This window comes from Staurois parvus, unplaced genomic scaffold (genome assembly GCF_062004578.1).
Source record: "Staurois parvus isolate SC_StPar_1 unplaced genomic scaffold, SC_StPar_1.0 ptg000191l, whole genome shotgun sequence".
Classification (NCBI taxonomy): Eukaryota; Metazoa; Chordata; class Amphibia; order Anura; family Ranidae; genus Staurois; species Staurois parvus.
In genome coordinates, this window is record NW_028317987.1 from 485,276 (window position 1) to 501,500 (window position 16,225).

The 16,225-nt window shown below is 47.5% G+C and overlaps 1 protein-coding gene across 1 annotated transcript; it reads left to right on the forward strand.

Moving 5' to 3' along the window:
- The first annotated feature begins 2,249 nt into the window (after nucleotides 1–2,249).
- Nucleotides 2,250–7,882, forward strand: LOC149461819 (uncharacterized). Its single transcript, XM_089677622.1, has one exon. It carries the CDS (start codon nucleotides 2,292–2,294, stop codon nucleotides 4,107–4,109), a length of 1,818 nt encoding a protein of 605 aa, XP_089533748.1. The 5' UTR covers nucleotides 2,250–2,291; the 3' UTR covers nucleotides 4,110–7,882.
- Nucleotides 7,883–16,225: the final 8,343 nt, after the last annotated feature.

Below are 16,225 nucleotides of genomic sequence, written 5' to 3' on the forward strand. Positions count from 1 at the left end.
CAAGTATACCACGTCCACCGCCACCCTTCTATCCAAGTATACCACGTCCACCGCCACCCCTCTGTCCAAGTATACCACGTCCACCGCCACCCCTCTGTCCAAGTATACCACGTCCACCACCACCCCTCTGTCCAAATATACCACGTCCACCACCACCCCTCTGTCCAAGTATACCACGTCCACCCCTCTGTCCAAGGATTTGCTCACCTCCAATCTAACCTGTTTCTTGATGGTATAATCCCAGCTCACCTCTACATGTTGTCTACAGTAAACATTTAAGCTTCCACTGATTACAGAATACTAATACTGTGAGTCCTGACCCTTATACTATATAACTTGTACATTACATCCTCCTGACCCCTGCACTATATACTCTATGTTGTACATTACATACTCCTGACCCCTGCACTATATACTCTATGTTGTACATTACATACTCCTGACCCCTGTACTATATACTCTATGTTGTACATTACATACTCCTGACCCCTGCACTATATAATCTATGTTGTACATTACATACTCCTGACCCCTGCACTATATACTCTATGTTGTACATTACATACTCCTGACCCCTGCACTATATACTCTATGTTGTACATTACATACTCCTGACCCCTGCACTATATACTCTATGTTGTACATTACATACTCCTGACCCCTGCACTATATACTCTATGTTGTACATTACATACTCCTGACCCCTGCACTATATACTCTATGTTGTACATTACATCCTCCTGACCCCTGCACTATATACTCTGTTGTACATTACATACTCCTGACCCCTGCACTATATACTCTATGTTGTACATTACATACTCCTGACCCCTGCACTATATACTCTGTGTTGTACATTCCATACTCCTGACCCCTGCACTATATACTCTATGTTGTACATTACATCCTCCTGACCCCTGCACTATATACTCTATGTTGTACATTACATCCTCCTGACCCCTGCACTATATACTCTATGTTGTACATTACATCCTCCTGACCCCTGCACTATATACTCTATGTTGTACATTACATACTCCTGACCCCTGCACTATATACTCTATGTTGTACATTACATCCTCCTGACCCCTGCACTATATACTCTATGTTGTACATTACATCCTCCTGACCCCTGCACTATATACTCTATGTTGTACATTACATACTCCTGACCCCTGCACTATATACTCTATGTTGTACATTACATACCCCTGACCCCTGCACTATATACTCTATGTTGTACATTACATACTCCTGACCCCTGCACTATATACTCTGTTGTACATTACATACTCCTGACCCCTGCACTATATACTCTATGTTGTACATTACATACTCCTGACCCCTGCACTATATACTCTGTGTTGTACATTACATACTCCTGACCCCTGCACTATATACTCTATGTTGTACATTACATACTCCTGACCCCTGCACTATATACTCTGTGTTGTACATTACATACTCCTGACCCCTGCACTATATACTCTGTGTTGTACATTACATACTCCTGACCCCTGCACTATATACTCTGTGTTGTACATTACATACTCCTGACCCCTGCACTATATACTCTATGTTGTACATTACATACACCTGACCCCTGCACTATATACTCTATGTTGTACATTACATCCTCCTGACCCCTGCACTATATACTCTATGTTGTACATTACATACTCCTGACCCCTGCACTATATACTCCATGTTGTACATTCCATACTCCTGACTTCTGCTCTCCCCCTCCCCCCACTGCTATATATACACATAATATGGATTCTCTTTTGTTACACCCATTTCCTCCCAGCTGGACATTTTATATCGGATGATGTGATTGGAGCACAGACTTTTACATGGTGATAATAATGTGATAACATCCTCCAACTTTGGACCCTTAAACAGAAAGTGATAATGAGGGAGGAGTCAATACCCCAATGATGGTGGTCTTCAGGATCAGTCCAGTCTTCATCTTGGTTGTTCTCCCCCCATCCTCACTCTCTGACCTCTGGTGGGGCTCAGCCCCGCTGTTCTTCATGACTAAATCATGGAGTAAATAAGGAAGTGCAGTACTTCTTGTGTTGGGAAGATGGTGATGAGTGATAGAGGCGGTGGGGACCCTCGTCCTATAATCCCCTCATCACTGTCCCTCCTATAAAAGACAGTTCTGGTTGTTTCCTCACTCTCTGACTAAGGTCCATGAATAAAGAAATGACCTGGTAGGAGATCAGAGGAGCCATTTCCTAGTTCCCTTGAGGGTGGAATTGTAAGCTCCTCAGAGACCAAGCTGCCTGATGTGGGCGGAGTCCTGGTTTGGGGGAACCAATCAGCTCCTGTCTAGTAATCCTCTTTGTCTTTTAGTCCATAGCCGGGAGATGAGGAAAACCTCCGAGGATTGTCTCACTTTGTCTCCAGACTGGAAAGTAGAAGATGAGGACATCACACAGTATAGTCCAGGAGAAAACCCGGCTCCCTCCAATGTCCATCCAGCACCACCCAGTGTAGATGGACCATCGGATTCCTCGTATCCTGAGGAACCTCAGACTGTGCGGGACCGAGCCGGCCTTCCAACAGGGAAGAGGTTCTCCTGTACTGAGTGCGGGAAGGGTTTTTCAAAGAAGTCCAATCTGTACGCACATCAGAGATCTCACACAGGGGAGAAGCCGTATTCCTGTCCTGAGTGCGGGAAATGTTTTTCGATCAAGTCAACTCTTTACACACATCAGAGAACTCACACGGGGGAGAAGCCTTATTCCTGTCCTGAGTGCGGGAAATGTTTTTCAGACAGGTCAAGTCTTTACACACATCAAAGATCTCACACGGAGAAGAAGCCGTATTTCTGCCCTGAGTGCGGAAAATGTTTTTCAAGGAAGTCCAATCTGTACACACATCAGAGATCTCACACGGGGGAGAAGCCGTATTTCTGCCCTGAGTGTGGGAAATGTTTTTCAGACAAGTCCAGTCTTTACACACATCAGAGATCTCACACGGGGGAGAAGCCTTATTCATGTCCTGAGTGTAGGAAATGTTTTTCAACGAAGTCCAATCTGTACAAACATCAGAGATCTCACACCAGGGAGAAGCCATATTCCTGTCCTGAGTGTGGGAAATGTTTTTTACATAGGTCCAGTCTTAACATACATCAGAGATCACACACGGGGGAGAAACTGTATTTCTGTTCTGAGGGTGGGAAATGTGTTTCAGGCAAGTCCAGTCTTAACATACATCAGAGATCTCACACAGGGGAGAAGCCGTATTCTTGTCCTGTGTGTGGGAAATGTTTTCAAAAGAAGTCTGATCTTTACACACATCAGAGATTGCACACAGGGGGGAAGCCGTATAACTGTCCTGAATGTGGGAAATGTTTTTCAGACAAGTCCAGTCTTAACATACATCAGAGATCTCACACAGGAGAGAAGGTATATCCCTGTCCTGAGTGTGGGAAATGTTTTTCAGTGCAGTCTAGGCTTAACACACATCAGAGAACTCACACGGGGGAGAAGCCATATTCCTGTCCTGAGTGCGGGAAATGTTTTTTAGGCAAGTCCAGTCTTAACATACATCTGAGATCTCACACAGGAGAGAAGGTATATCCCTGTCCTGAGTGTGGGAAATGTTTTTCAGTGAAGTCCAGGCTTAACACACATCAGAAATCTCACACGGGGGAGAAGCCTTATTCCTGTCCTGAGTGTGGGAAATGTTTTTCACAGAAATGGCATCTTATCGCACATCAGAGCTTTCACACAGGGGAGAAGCCGTATACCTGTCCTGAGTGCGGGAAATGTTTTTCACGGAAGTCCATTCTTTCCAAACATCAAAGATCTCACACGGGGGAGAATCCGTATTCTTGTTCTGAGTGTGGAAAATGTTTTTCAGAGATGTCTTGTTTTCATAAACATCAGAGATCTCACACGGGGGAGAAGCCATATTCCTGTCCTGAGTGTGGGAAATGTTTTTCACGGAAGTCCCATCTTCACACACATCAGAGATCTCACACAGGGGAAAAGCCATATTTCTGTCTGGAGTGCGGGAAATGTTTTTCACAAAATTCCCACCTTTACAGACATCAGAGATCTCACAAAGGGAAGAATCCACTTTCCTGTCCTGAGTGAGGGAAATGTTCCTCACTGAAGTCCTGTCTTCCTGTACATTAGGGGTCCAACACAACCCTGGAGGTGTATTAGTGCCTTGAGTGCGGGAAATGTCTTCTAGATGAATGTTGCTGGACATCCCAGCTCTCATGTGGGGAAGAAGCACACCCTGATATACACCTCAGATATACTCCATGGCTGATCTTCATCATGGAAGAAACAGTTGATAAGGAGATGAGAGGCCCCCAAAGACATGGATGAAGTGCAGTAAATGTCGGGGTGCAGAGTGGTCAGTAGATCCTGGAAATGAAGGACACAACTTCAGCCCTTCTTGGGTGTCGGAGTTGCGTTTCCTGATAATGATATAGCGGGTTACAGAGCTAGAAGCCGGGAGAGCCCAGATCTCGTTATCGGGGAACTTTACACAGACAACAAGAACTTCTGAAGTTGATGTCCTTCATTTCAAGGCTCTACAGAACAGTGGTGACCCCGAAGCGTCTCTCTGTCTTCAGTCCATCCTTCTCCCATCCCCCAACAGGAGGGAAGGAGAACTCCGCCCCAAACTAGGGGGGAACTTTCCTCTCATTATTTCCCTTGGCTTCTGTGTGGGTTTGGGTGGTTGGAGGAGTGCGGCACGAGAGGGAACACAGCTTGTTCTATGTCTACATATGGGGTCTGGGTAGAGGGGATCCACCGGAAAATATTTCTACTCTTTGATTTTGTGCAAATCGTTTCTGTTTTCACTTTGAAGGGCGATATTATGTGTGGTTTGTAAAAGGGATTGGCCCAATAGATACCACCCCACTTAGAGAATAGATGAACTACTATGACCAGCATTCATTCAGCCAGTAATCTATAGATATGAGAATCATGAGAAGATCCCTAGATGGATCCATAGACATGGAGGAGGGTGTGCAGCTTTGTAGAGTTGTCATTCCTACTATAGTCCATGATGTGGGACTTCTCTTGTCCTCATTACATTTTTAGAACAGAAACTCTTCCATTGTGATGTTTATTCCCAAGCTCTCCCTGTGGCAAATATGCTCATCCTTGTTGGAGCGGAGTTCTCCTTCAACTCTTTTTCGTGTTCTGTCTGTTTACTTGAGGCATTCCTCAGCCTCATTCCTACCCTCCTCCCTTCCTGAGAGGCAAAGTATCTTCTGGCAGATGGTGTGGGGGTCAACCAGGTTAGGACATCCTGCGTCCAGCAGTCGATAAAGGCTGTAAAGTGTACTTCCTCCCCCATCTTACTCAAGATAAGATAATTGCACATTCCTCAGGTGAACTGTATGCTCTATATCATGGGGGATGAGTTGTAGTTAGTTTAGTTTCCCAATGACCACTCCCAAAACGTGTAGTAAGAGCCCCCCCTCCCCTTTGAGAGGGACGTTTAAGAGAGACAAGTGAGTTACACACACAGAGATCTCCGAGGTAACATCGTAACAGAGGAGATCAAAGAACCTTTCTGCTCTGCACTTGGATCTGCAAACCCAGGCATATGGGCAAGTAACTTAACCCTGTAATCTTCTTCCTAATTATCTCTTTGCTGTGTCTTTATATACATATATATATATTTTTGTGACATCTCTTTGTAAATATTGTATCGCACCTGTTTGACTCTTTTAGTAATAAATCTTTCTTTCTGAAAGTGTTAAACTGTTTCTAAGCGCTTACTTGCAATTCACGAATCCCTGCCTTTGAAGAGACGCTACTGTTTGTATATCTCTGTATAGTAGGTCCGCGGGCCGTGCTATATAGATCAATATTTCAATCATTACAGTGTATATTTGATAACGGGAGTTTCCCCGTCTCCGACAAAAGTGGTGGTGGCAGTAGAGGGTTAGTTGCGTAATTAACCCGACCCAGTAACAAGCGCATTCAGGCTGCAGGCACCGATTGTAGTCCATTAGCTGGGCAATCACTGTGCTGGGTGCAGCTGGGTGGGGCCTTGTTACGCGCGTCACACCGCGGTTTTAGATTGGCCGGTCCTTTGGTCACGAGTTTGGTGAGAAGGTCTGGGGTGTGACGTATTACTGTTAGTCGCGGTCGTGCAATTGTCCCCCTGTTGGAGGGCGGCGGCCGCGGGTCGTGACACTCCCAGAATCCCTCAGCTTGGAATAATGGCCGCTGTGTCTGCAGAAACGTAGAGAATACTTCCATATACCGCGTCTCTTCATCTTGTTCATCCTTCTCGTTGGCAGAACAATGACATCTCAGCTAGACTGGAGGATGTGGGGACCACCACGGGATTATTTGGTGTTTGTAATCACCTCCCCCCTTGTTCCTGCACTGAGGGGTTCCATTCCTTCTCTATACACAGAACTAAATACTTCAGTTGGGGAGAAGTTTGTCCCTTGTGGGACTTGAGACCTGAAAATGACCCTCGTCTATTATTTGGTATAATAACTCCCATGGTTCAACCCGGGGAAACGATGAAAATATGATCTTCCTCATAGAAATTCTAACAAAAGGCAACATTTTCCATTTCAGGTCAAATATCATTTTAAATTGTTCCCCATTCACACAGAAGGAATGTACATGTTTTGTCACTGAGCGCTCTGCTAGACAAAGGGTTTATCAATAGACCCCTAAATGTCAGGAGATGTATTGTATCGTATTGTATCATATTGTGTCGTATTGTATTGTTTTATATTGTATTATATCATATTGTATTGTATTGTATTATATTGTATTGTATTATATCATATTGTATTGTATTATATTGTATTGTATTATATCATATTGTATTATATTGTATTGTATTCTATTATATCATATTGTATCATATTGTATTGTATTATATTATAAAGACGGGAAGTATGGAGCAGATAACTGAACAGACCTCCCAGCAATGTCATTACCAGGCTGCAGCTAGGGGGAGCTCTAATGTTTAGAGTCGACCACAGGAGAGTGATTCCTTCTAGCTCATATAGACATACAACAATTATAGTGAAGTGAGACTTTTGAGACACAACATTATACATTGTAGCGCCCTCCTAGTACAGCCAGGGGGAGCTACACCCTAATGGTGTGATAGCCAGAGGGGTCAAATTGTGGTCAGGGCTGAGGGACTCTGCAGGCAGCCCCTCTGGAATTTCCCTGTTTTGAACCTTTTGGAAGAGGACCTTGGAGGAAGTGGGCGGATCTGAGGAGCCAGCCAGGCTGCACTCTTCAGAGATTTCAGCCAATCCCCAACTGAAGGCTTGACAAGGGGCTGGGACTCCCTTAATAGTGTAAGAGCCTACTCAGGAGTGGGGAGTGGAGTGTGAGCAGTCAGGTGGAAGATGTGAGGCTGGAGGAAGGAGGCCTAGTGGGATGGGGCCTGCCTGCAAGCCTGGAGTTGGAGAGGAGGAAAGTTTGGACCCCTGAGAGAGGACCACCTGTATGGCAGGGATGGAGCAGCCCAGCTGATAGGACTGGTAGTAGCAGCCAACCCACAAGGTGTACAGGAGAGGATCTGAGTGAGTTCACCTGCACCCCCTGGGCAGATATGAGAAGCACTCTGGTGGTTATCCAGATTAGCCCCCTACTAGTGACTGTTCACCTGAATTAAAGGGACAGGAGCCACATCCCTTCTCAGGAAGAAGTCCCCAGATTGCTGGGGGAAGAGGAGTTCATCTAGGGTCCAGGGTGGGACAACTGGCCAGCTCTCCAACAGAGACGGTGTTTCTAAAGAAGGAGAAGCTTGTGAATAGTTCAGGAAGTTGTCCTCAGATTTCGGTTCCCTTGGGTGTCCTATACCCCCCCTTACCCCATCCAAGTTATAATCCCCTCAATAAATACCCAAACCAACAGTCGAGGACTGGTTTCTGTCTCCGGATGTGAGCTTGTGTGGAAAATGCTGAATGACTGGCTGTGCAGGACTATAGGGGGACCCAAATTCCTCAGCAATCCCTATGAGGGTAGTGCTACAACATAAAAAATATATTTTTATATCATTCATATTCATATAAATATTATTCTAGAAAAATCCATTCCCATGACATGTAACATGCTGCGGCACCAAACTTCACAGTTCTAAGAACATCTCAATAATCTAGTGCGTGATATCCAGAAGAAGTCATTCTCAGTTTCCTGGACATAGTCCACTTCTTCAAGAGACAATATATACACCAGATGTTCTAGAACAATGATATAGTGAGTGATATCCAGAAGAAGTCATTCTCAGTGTCCCGACACGTTTCCAGGACATAGTCCACTTCTTCAGGACCCAATATATACACCAGATGTTGTAGAACAATGATATAGTGTGTGATATCCAGAAGAAGGCATTCTCAGTGTCCCGGCACGTTTCCTAGACATAGTCCACTTCTTCAGGAGTCAATATATGCACCAGATGTTCTAGAACAATGATATAGTGCGTGATATCCAGAAGAAGGCATTCTCAGTGTCCCGACACGTTTCCTAGACATAGTCCACTTCTTCAGGAGTCAATATATGCACCAGATGTTCTAGAACAATGATATAGTGCGTGATATCCAGAAGAAGTCATTCTCAGTTTCCTGGACATAGTCCACTTCTTCAGGAGTCAATATATGCACCAGATGTTCTAGAACAATGATATAGTGCGTGATATCCAGAAGAAGGCATTCTCAGTGTCCCGACATGTTTCCTGGACATAGTCCACTTCTTCAGGAGCCAATATATGCACCAGATGTTCTAGAACAATGATATAGTGCGTGATATCCAGAAGAAGGAATTCTCAGTGTCCCGACACATTTCCTGGACATAGTCCACTTCTTCAGGAGCCAATATATGCACCAGATGTTCTAGAACAATGATATAGTGCGTGATATCCAGAAGAAGTCATTCTCAGTTTCCTGGACATAGTCCACTTCTTCAGGAGTCAATATATACACCAGATGTTCTAGAACAATGATATAGTGCGTGATATCCAGAAGAAGGCATTCTCAGTGTCCCGACATGTTTCCTGGACATAGTCCACTTCTTCAGGAGACAATATATGCATCAGATGTTCTAGAACAATGATAATGTTCCTAATGATTACAATACAACATCCCGCTGTATAGATAGTAATTAGGGACCTAGAACGCCAGGAGGAGGCGGGATCAGGAATGGGATCATCAGTGAGAAGTCTGAATACATCCAGAAGTCCCCCCTAATGTTCTGTATATCCCAAAAGAGATTCTGTAGTCTCAGTCTACCGTTACTACTGGAAGCCCCCTAAGACTAGAGGCTCCATCATCCAGCTCCATCTACCCCATACCCAATGATCCCCCATGGGAGAATGTCCCTCCCATTCAAGGGGTTAACAGTGCCCCATACCCAATGATCCCTGGTGGGAGAACTCCTTTCCCCTTCAAGGGGTCAGCAGTGCCCCATACCCAATGATCCCTGGTGGGAGAACGCCTCTCCCCTTCAAGGGGTCAGCAGTGCCCCATACCCAATGATCCCTGGTGGGAGAACTCCTTTCCCCTTCAAGGGGTCAGCAGTGCCCCATACCCAATGATCCCTGGTGGGAGAACGCCTCTCCCCTTCAAGGGGTCACCAGTGCCCCATACCCAATGATCCCCAGTGGGAGAACGCCTCTCCCCTTCAAGGGGTCACCAGTGCCCCATACCCAATGATCCCCGGTGGGATAACGCCTCTCCCCTTCAAGGGGTCACCAGTGCCCCATACCCAATGATCCCCAGTGGGAGAACGCCTCTCGCCTTCAAGGGGTCACCAGTGCCCCATACCCAATGATCCCTGGTGGGAGAACGCCTCTCCCCTTCAAGGGGTCACCAGTGCCCCATACCCAATGATCCCTGGTGGGAGAACGTCTCTCCCCTTTAAGGGGTCAGCAGTACCCCACACCCAATGATCCCTGGTGGGAGAACGCCCCTACCCTTCAAGGGGTCAGCGGCACCCCCCATGTACATAAGTTTTCCCAGCCCCCCCATGTACATAAGTATTCCCAGCCCCCCATGTACATAAGTATTCCCAGCCCCCCTCATGTACATAAGTATTCCCAGCCCCCCCATGTACATAAGTATTCCCAGCCCCCCATGTACATAAGTATTCCCAGCCCCCCATGTACATAAGTATTCCCAGCCCCCCCATGTACATAAGTATTCCCAACCCCCCCATGTACATAAGTATTCCCAGCCCCCTCATGTACATAAGTATTCCCAGCCCCCCCATGTACATAAGTATTCCCAGCCCCCCCATGTACATAAGTATTCCCAGCCCCCCATGTACATAAGTATTCCCAGCCCCCCCATGTATATAAGTATTCCCAGCCCCCAATGTACATAAGTATTCCCAGCCCCCCCCTTGTACATAAGTATTCCCAGCCCCCCCATGTACATAAGTATTCCCAGCCCCCCATGTACATAAGTATTCTCAGCCCCCCCATGTACATAAGTATTCCCAGCCCCTCCATTTACATAAGTATTCCCAGCCCCCCCATGTACATAAGTACATAAGTATTCCCAGCCCCCCATGTACATAAGTATTCCCAGCCCCCCCATGTACATAAGTATTCCCAGCCCCTCCATTTACATAAGTATTCCCAGCCCCCCATGTACATAAGTACATAAGTATTCCCAGCCCCCCATGTACATAAGTATTCCCAGCCCCCCCATGTACATAAGTATTCCCAGCCCCCCATGTACATAAGTATTCCCAGCCCCCCCATGTATATAAGTATTCCCAGCCCCCAATGTACATAAGTATTCCCAGCCCCCCCCTTGTACATAAGTATTCCCAGCCCCCCCATGTACATAAGTATTCCCAGCCCCCCATGTACATAAGTATTCCCAGCCCCCCCATGTACATAAGTATTCCCAGCCCCCCCATGTACATAAGTATTCCCAGCCCCCCATGTACATAAGTATTCCCAGCCCCCCCATATACATAAGTATTCCCAGCCCCCCATGTACATAAGTATTCCCAGCCCCCCATGTACATAAGTATTCTCAGCCCCCCCCATGTACATAAGTATTCCCAGCCCCCCATGTACATAAGTATTCCCAGCCCCCCCATGTACATAAGTATTCCCAGCCCCTCCATTTACATAAGTATTCCCAGCCCCCCATGTACATAAGTACATAAGTATTCCCAGCCCCCCATGTACATAAGTATTCCCAGCCCCCCCATGTACATAAGTATTCCCAGCCCCCCATGTACATAAGTATTCCCAGCCCCCCCATGTATATAAGTATTCCCAGCCCCCAATGTACATAAGTATTCCCAGCCCCCCCCTTGTACATAAGTATTCCCAGCCCCCCCATGTACATAAGTATTCCCAGCCCCCCATGTACATAAGTATTCCCAGCCCCCCCATGTACATAAGTATTCCCAGCCCCCCCATGTACATAAGTATTCCCAGCCCCCCATGTACATAAGTATTCCCAGCCCCCCCATATACATAAGTATTCCCAGCCCCCCATGTACATAAGTATTCCCAGCCCCCCCATGTACATAAGTATTCCTAGCCCCCCATGTACATAAGTATTCCCAGCCCCCTCATGTACATAAGTATTCCCAGCCCCCCATGTACATAAGTATTCCCAGCCCCCCATGTACATAAGTATTCCCAGCCCCCCATGTACATAAGTATTCCCAGCCCCCCATGTACATAAGTATTCGCAGCCCCCCATGTACATAAGTATTCCCAGCCCCCCCATGTATATAAGTATTCCCAGCCCCCGCCCAATCCTTTGTTGAAGCCCCTTTAGCCCCCATTCCGGCCTCGAGTAGTTTGGAGGATGATGCTACAAGCCTGGACACCTATTTTGGGGCGATTTCTCCCGTTCTTCTTTGCAGGACCTCTCCAGCTCCATCAGGTTGGATGGGGGGTGTCGGTGCTCAGCCATTGTCAGATCTCTCCAGAGATGTTCAATCGGGTTCAAGTCTGGGCTCTGGCTGGGCCACTCCAGGACATTCCCATCGTTGGCCCGTAGCCACTCCTCTGTGATGTGGGCCGTGTGCTGAGGGTCGTTGTCCTGTTGTTGATGAACCGTCTCCCCAGTCTGAGGTCCAGGGTGCTCTGGAACAGGTTCTCATCAAGGATGTCTCTGTACATTTCTGCATTCATATTTCCTTCCATCCTGACTAGTCTCCCTGTTCCATCCCCGCAGCATGATGCTTCCACCACCATGCTTCACAGTAGGGATGGTGTGACGAACAGCAGAAATATTCTTTTTTTGTGTGTTGCCTGAAGTTCCTGGGCCTCACAGGGGGGAGGGGAAATGGGATGTATCTCCATATAGAACAAAGTCAGCATGGCTCTGTGTGGCTGGGGAAGTCCAGGCCACTTCTTAGCAGGAAGTTGTGGGTGGGGACAATTGCAGGGCCATGTGGACTCGTTGTTCGGAGAGCTGGAGTCATGATGGACAGGGCTACTCCTGCCTGAGCCTTTACTAGGAGATGCTTGGAGCTGTACTTGGCTATGTACACTTCTGGCTGGTGAGTCCCGGGATGGCTACCCTGTGACCTGCCCTCTGCTGAGTGCCCGGACCTCCTGCCTGCCAGAGCTACCTTCTGCTGAGTGCCCTCTCCTGCCTGCCTGAATTGCCCTCTGCTGTGCCCGGACCTCCTGCCTGCCAGAGCTACCTTCTGCTGTGGGCCCTCTCCTGCCTGCCTGAATTGCCCTCTGCTGTGCCCGGACCTCCTTCCTGCCAGAGCTACCTTCTGCTGTGGGCCCTCTCCTGCCTGCCTGAATTGCCCTCTGCTGTGCCCGGACCTCCTTCCTGCCAGAGCTACCTTCTGCTGAGTGCCCTCTCCTGCCTGAACAGCCCTCTGCTGTGCCCGGACCTCCTTCCTGCCAGAGCTACCTTCTGCTGAGTGCCCTCTCCTGCCTGCCTGAATTGCCCTCTGCTGTGCCCGAACCTCCTTCCTGTCAGAGCTACCTTCTGCTGTGGGCCCTGCTTACCTTGCCTGCCTGAATTGCCCTCTGCTGTGCCCGGACCTCCTTCCTGCCAGAGCTACCTTCTGCTGTGGGCCCTCTCCTGCCTGCCTGAATTGCCCTCTGCTGTGCCCGGACCTCCTTCCTGCCAGAGCTACCTTCTGCTGAGTGCCCTCTCCTGCCTGCCTGAATTGCCCTCTGCTGTGCCCGGACCTCCTTCCTGCCAGAGCTACCTTCTGCTGTGGGCCCTGCTTACCTTGCCTGCCTGAATTGCCCTCTGCTGTGCCCGGACCTCCTTCCTGCCAGAGCTACCTTCTGCTGTGGGCCCTGCTTACCTTGCCTGCCTGAATTGCCCTCTGCTGTGCCCGGACCTCCTTCCTGCCAGAGCTACCTTCTGCTGTGGGCCCTGCTTACCTTGCCTGCCTGAATTGCCCTCTGCTGTGCCCGGACCTCCTTCCTGCCAGAGCTACCTTCTGCTGTGGGCCCTGATTACCTTGCCTGCCTGAATTGCCCTCTGCTGTGCCCGGGCTTTCTTTGCCTTAACTGCCCCTCGGCTGTGTGCTAGAACTACCCGCTGTTGCTGTGTGCTGAGCAGGGTCACCGCTGTTGCCGTCCGCTGTGAACCAGGACATCCCTGTCGGACCCGTGAGTTTATGCTCTCCTGTTTTCCCTGAACTGTTCTTGTACTCCCACTCCACCTACCTGTTGGATTACAACTACTACAGAGACTCACAGCGCCCCCTGTTGGATTACAACTACTACAGAGACTCCCACCACCCCCCTGTTGGATTACAACTACTACAGAGACTCCCACCACCCCCCTGTTGGATTACAACTACTACAGAGACTCACAGCGCCCCCTGTTGGATTACAACTACTACAGAGACTCACACCACCCCCTGTTGGATTACAACTACTACAGAGACTCACAGCGCCCCCTGTTGGATTACAACTACTACAGAGACTCACACCTCCCCCTGTTGGATTACAACTACTACAGAGACTCACACCACCCCCCTGTTGGATTACAACTACTACAGAGACTCACAGCGCCCCCTGTTGGATTACAACTACTACAGAGACTCACACCTCCCCCTGTTGGATTACAACTACTACAGAGACTCACACCACCCCCCTGTTGGATTACAACTACTACAGAGACTCACAGCGCCCCCTGTTGGATTATAAACTGCTGTAGAGACTTTAACTTTAATAAAGCTTTAAGTGTTTGCCGTCTGCCTTGTGTGTTCTGACCCGCTTACCCTCCATCCCAGATGGTATTGGCCAGGTGATGAGCGGTGCCTGCTTTCCTCCAGACATGACGGTTGGCAGATAAATCAGAGTTTTCACACAGGGGAAAAGCCGTATTCCTGTCCTGGGTGCGGGAAATGTTTTTCAGAGCAGTCCAATCTTTACACACATCAGAGATGTCACACGGGGAGAGGCCGTATTCCTGTCCTGAGTGCGGGAAATGTTTTTCAGAGAAGTTCAATCTTTACACACATCGGAGATGTCACACGGGGAGAGGCCGTATTCCTGTCCTGAGTGCGGGAAATGTTTTTCAGAGAAGTTCAATCTTTACACACATCGGATATGTCACACGAGGAAGAGGCCGTATTCCTATCTTGAGTGCGGGAAATCTTTTCCTAATAAGTCATATCTTTACATACATCAGAGATCTCACACAAGGGAGAAGCCGTATTCCTGACCTAAGTGCGGGAAATGTTTTTCATTGAAGTCCGATCTTTACAAACATCAGAGATCTCACACAGGAGAGAAGGCGTATTCCTATCCTGAGTGCGGGAAATGTTTTTCATGGAAGTTCAGCATTTACACACATCAGAGATCTCATACAGAGAGAAGCCGTATTCCTGTCCTGAGTGAGGGAAATGTTCCTCACTGAAGTCCTGTCTTCCTGTACATCAGGGGTCCCACACAACCCTGGAGGTATATTAGTGCCTTGAGTGCAGGAAATGTCTTCTAGATGAATGTTTCTGGACATCCCAGCTCTCATGTGGGGAAGAAGCACACCCTGATATACACCTCAGATATACTCCATGGCTGATCTTCATCATGGAAGAAACAGTTGATAAGGAGATGAGAGGCCCCCAAAGACATGGATGAAGTGCAGTAAATGTCGGGGTGCAGAGTGGTCAGTAGATCCTGGAAATGAAGGACACAACTTCAGCCCTTCTTGGGTGTCGGAGTTGCGTTTCCTGATAATGATATAGCGGGTTACAGAGCTAGAAGCCGGGAGAGCCCAGATCTGGTTATCGGGGAACTTTACACAGACAACAAGAACTTCTGAAGTTGATGTCCTTCATTTCAAGGCTCTACAGAACAGTGGTGACCCCGAAGCGTCTCTCTGTCTTCAGTCCATCCTTCTCCCATCCCCCAACAGGAGGGAAGGAGAACTCCGCCCCAAACTAGGGGGGAACATTCCTCTCATTATTTCCCTTGGCTTCTGTGTGGGTTTGGGTGGTTGGAGGAGTGCGGCACGAGAGGGAACACAGCTTGTTGTTCTATGTCTACATATGGGGTCTGGGTAGTAGATGGGCCACTGGAAAATATTTCTACTCTTTGATTTTGTGCAAATCGTTTCTGTTTTCACTTTGAAGGGCAATATTATGTGTGGTTTGTAAAAGGGATTGGCCCAATAGATACCACCCCACTTAGAGAATAGATGAACTAATATGACCAGCATTCATTCAGCCATGTCACATGTTGGTCTTTTCATACAGAGATTTCCTGTGATCATTGGCTCCATCTAGTGGTCATAATGTGGTATGGAACTGTTTTTCCTGATTGAGGTATTTTGGAAGTAGTACATCATCATGGCCACTAGAGGGAGCTGACAATTATAGGAAATCACTGAGTTTATTAAAATACGAACAGATATGAATGCGGTTTCTGAAATGAAGGATGGGACATTCTGGGTAGTCTGTCTCTCTGATATGAAGGGTGGGAAATTCTGGGTAGTCTGTCTCTCTCTGATATGAAGGGTGGGAAATTCTGGGTAGTCTGTCTTGGTCTCTGATATGAAGGACGGGAAATTCTGGGTAGTCTGTCTGATTTTAGAGGTCTCTGTTTTATTATGCATTTTGTTTTTATCTTGTGTTCTGTGTCTTTAAGACTTTTCTATCTGTAATAAAATATCTTTTTTTAAACAGTTGGTTGCATAAGAATTAGGTTTATTGTTTCTTACTTTTTTTAGTTGTTTTTGAACTTCCCTGGTATCTCTGTAAGGTAGATACAATGCAGGAATGGGTATTAGGGGACATTTCTC

Excerpts from the sequence above, each read along its gene's own strand:
- LOC149461819 (XM_089677622.1), top strand. The coding sequence starts at position 2,292 with ATGTGGGCGGAGTCCTGGTTTGGGGGAACCAATCAGCTCCTGTCTAGT.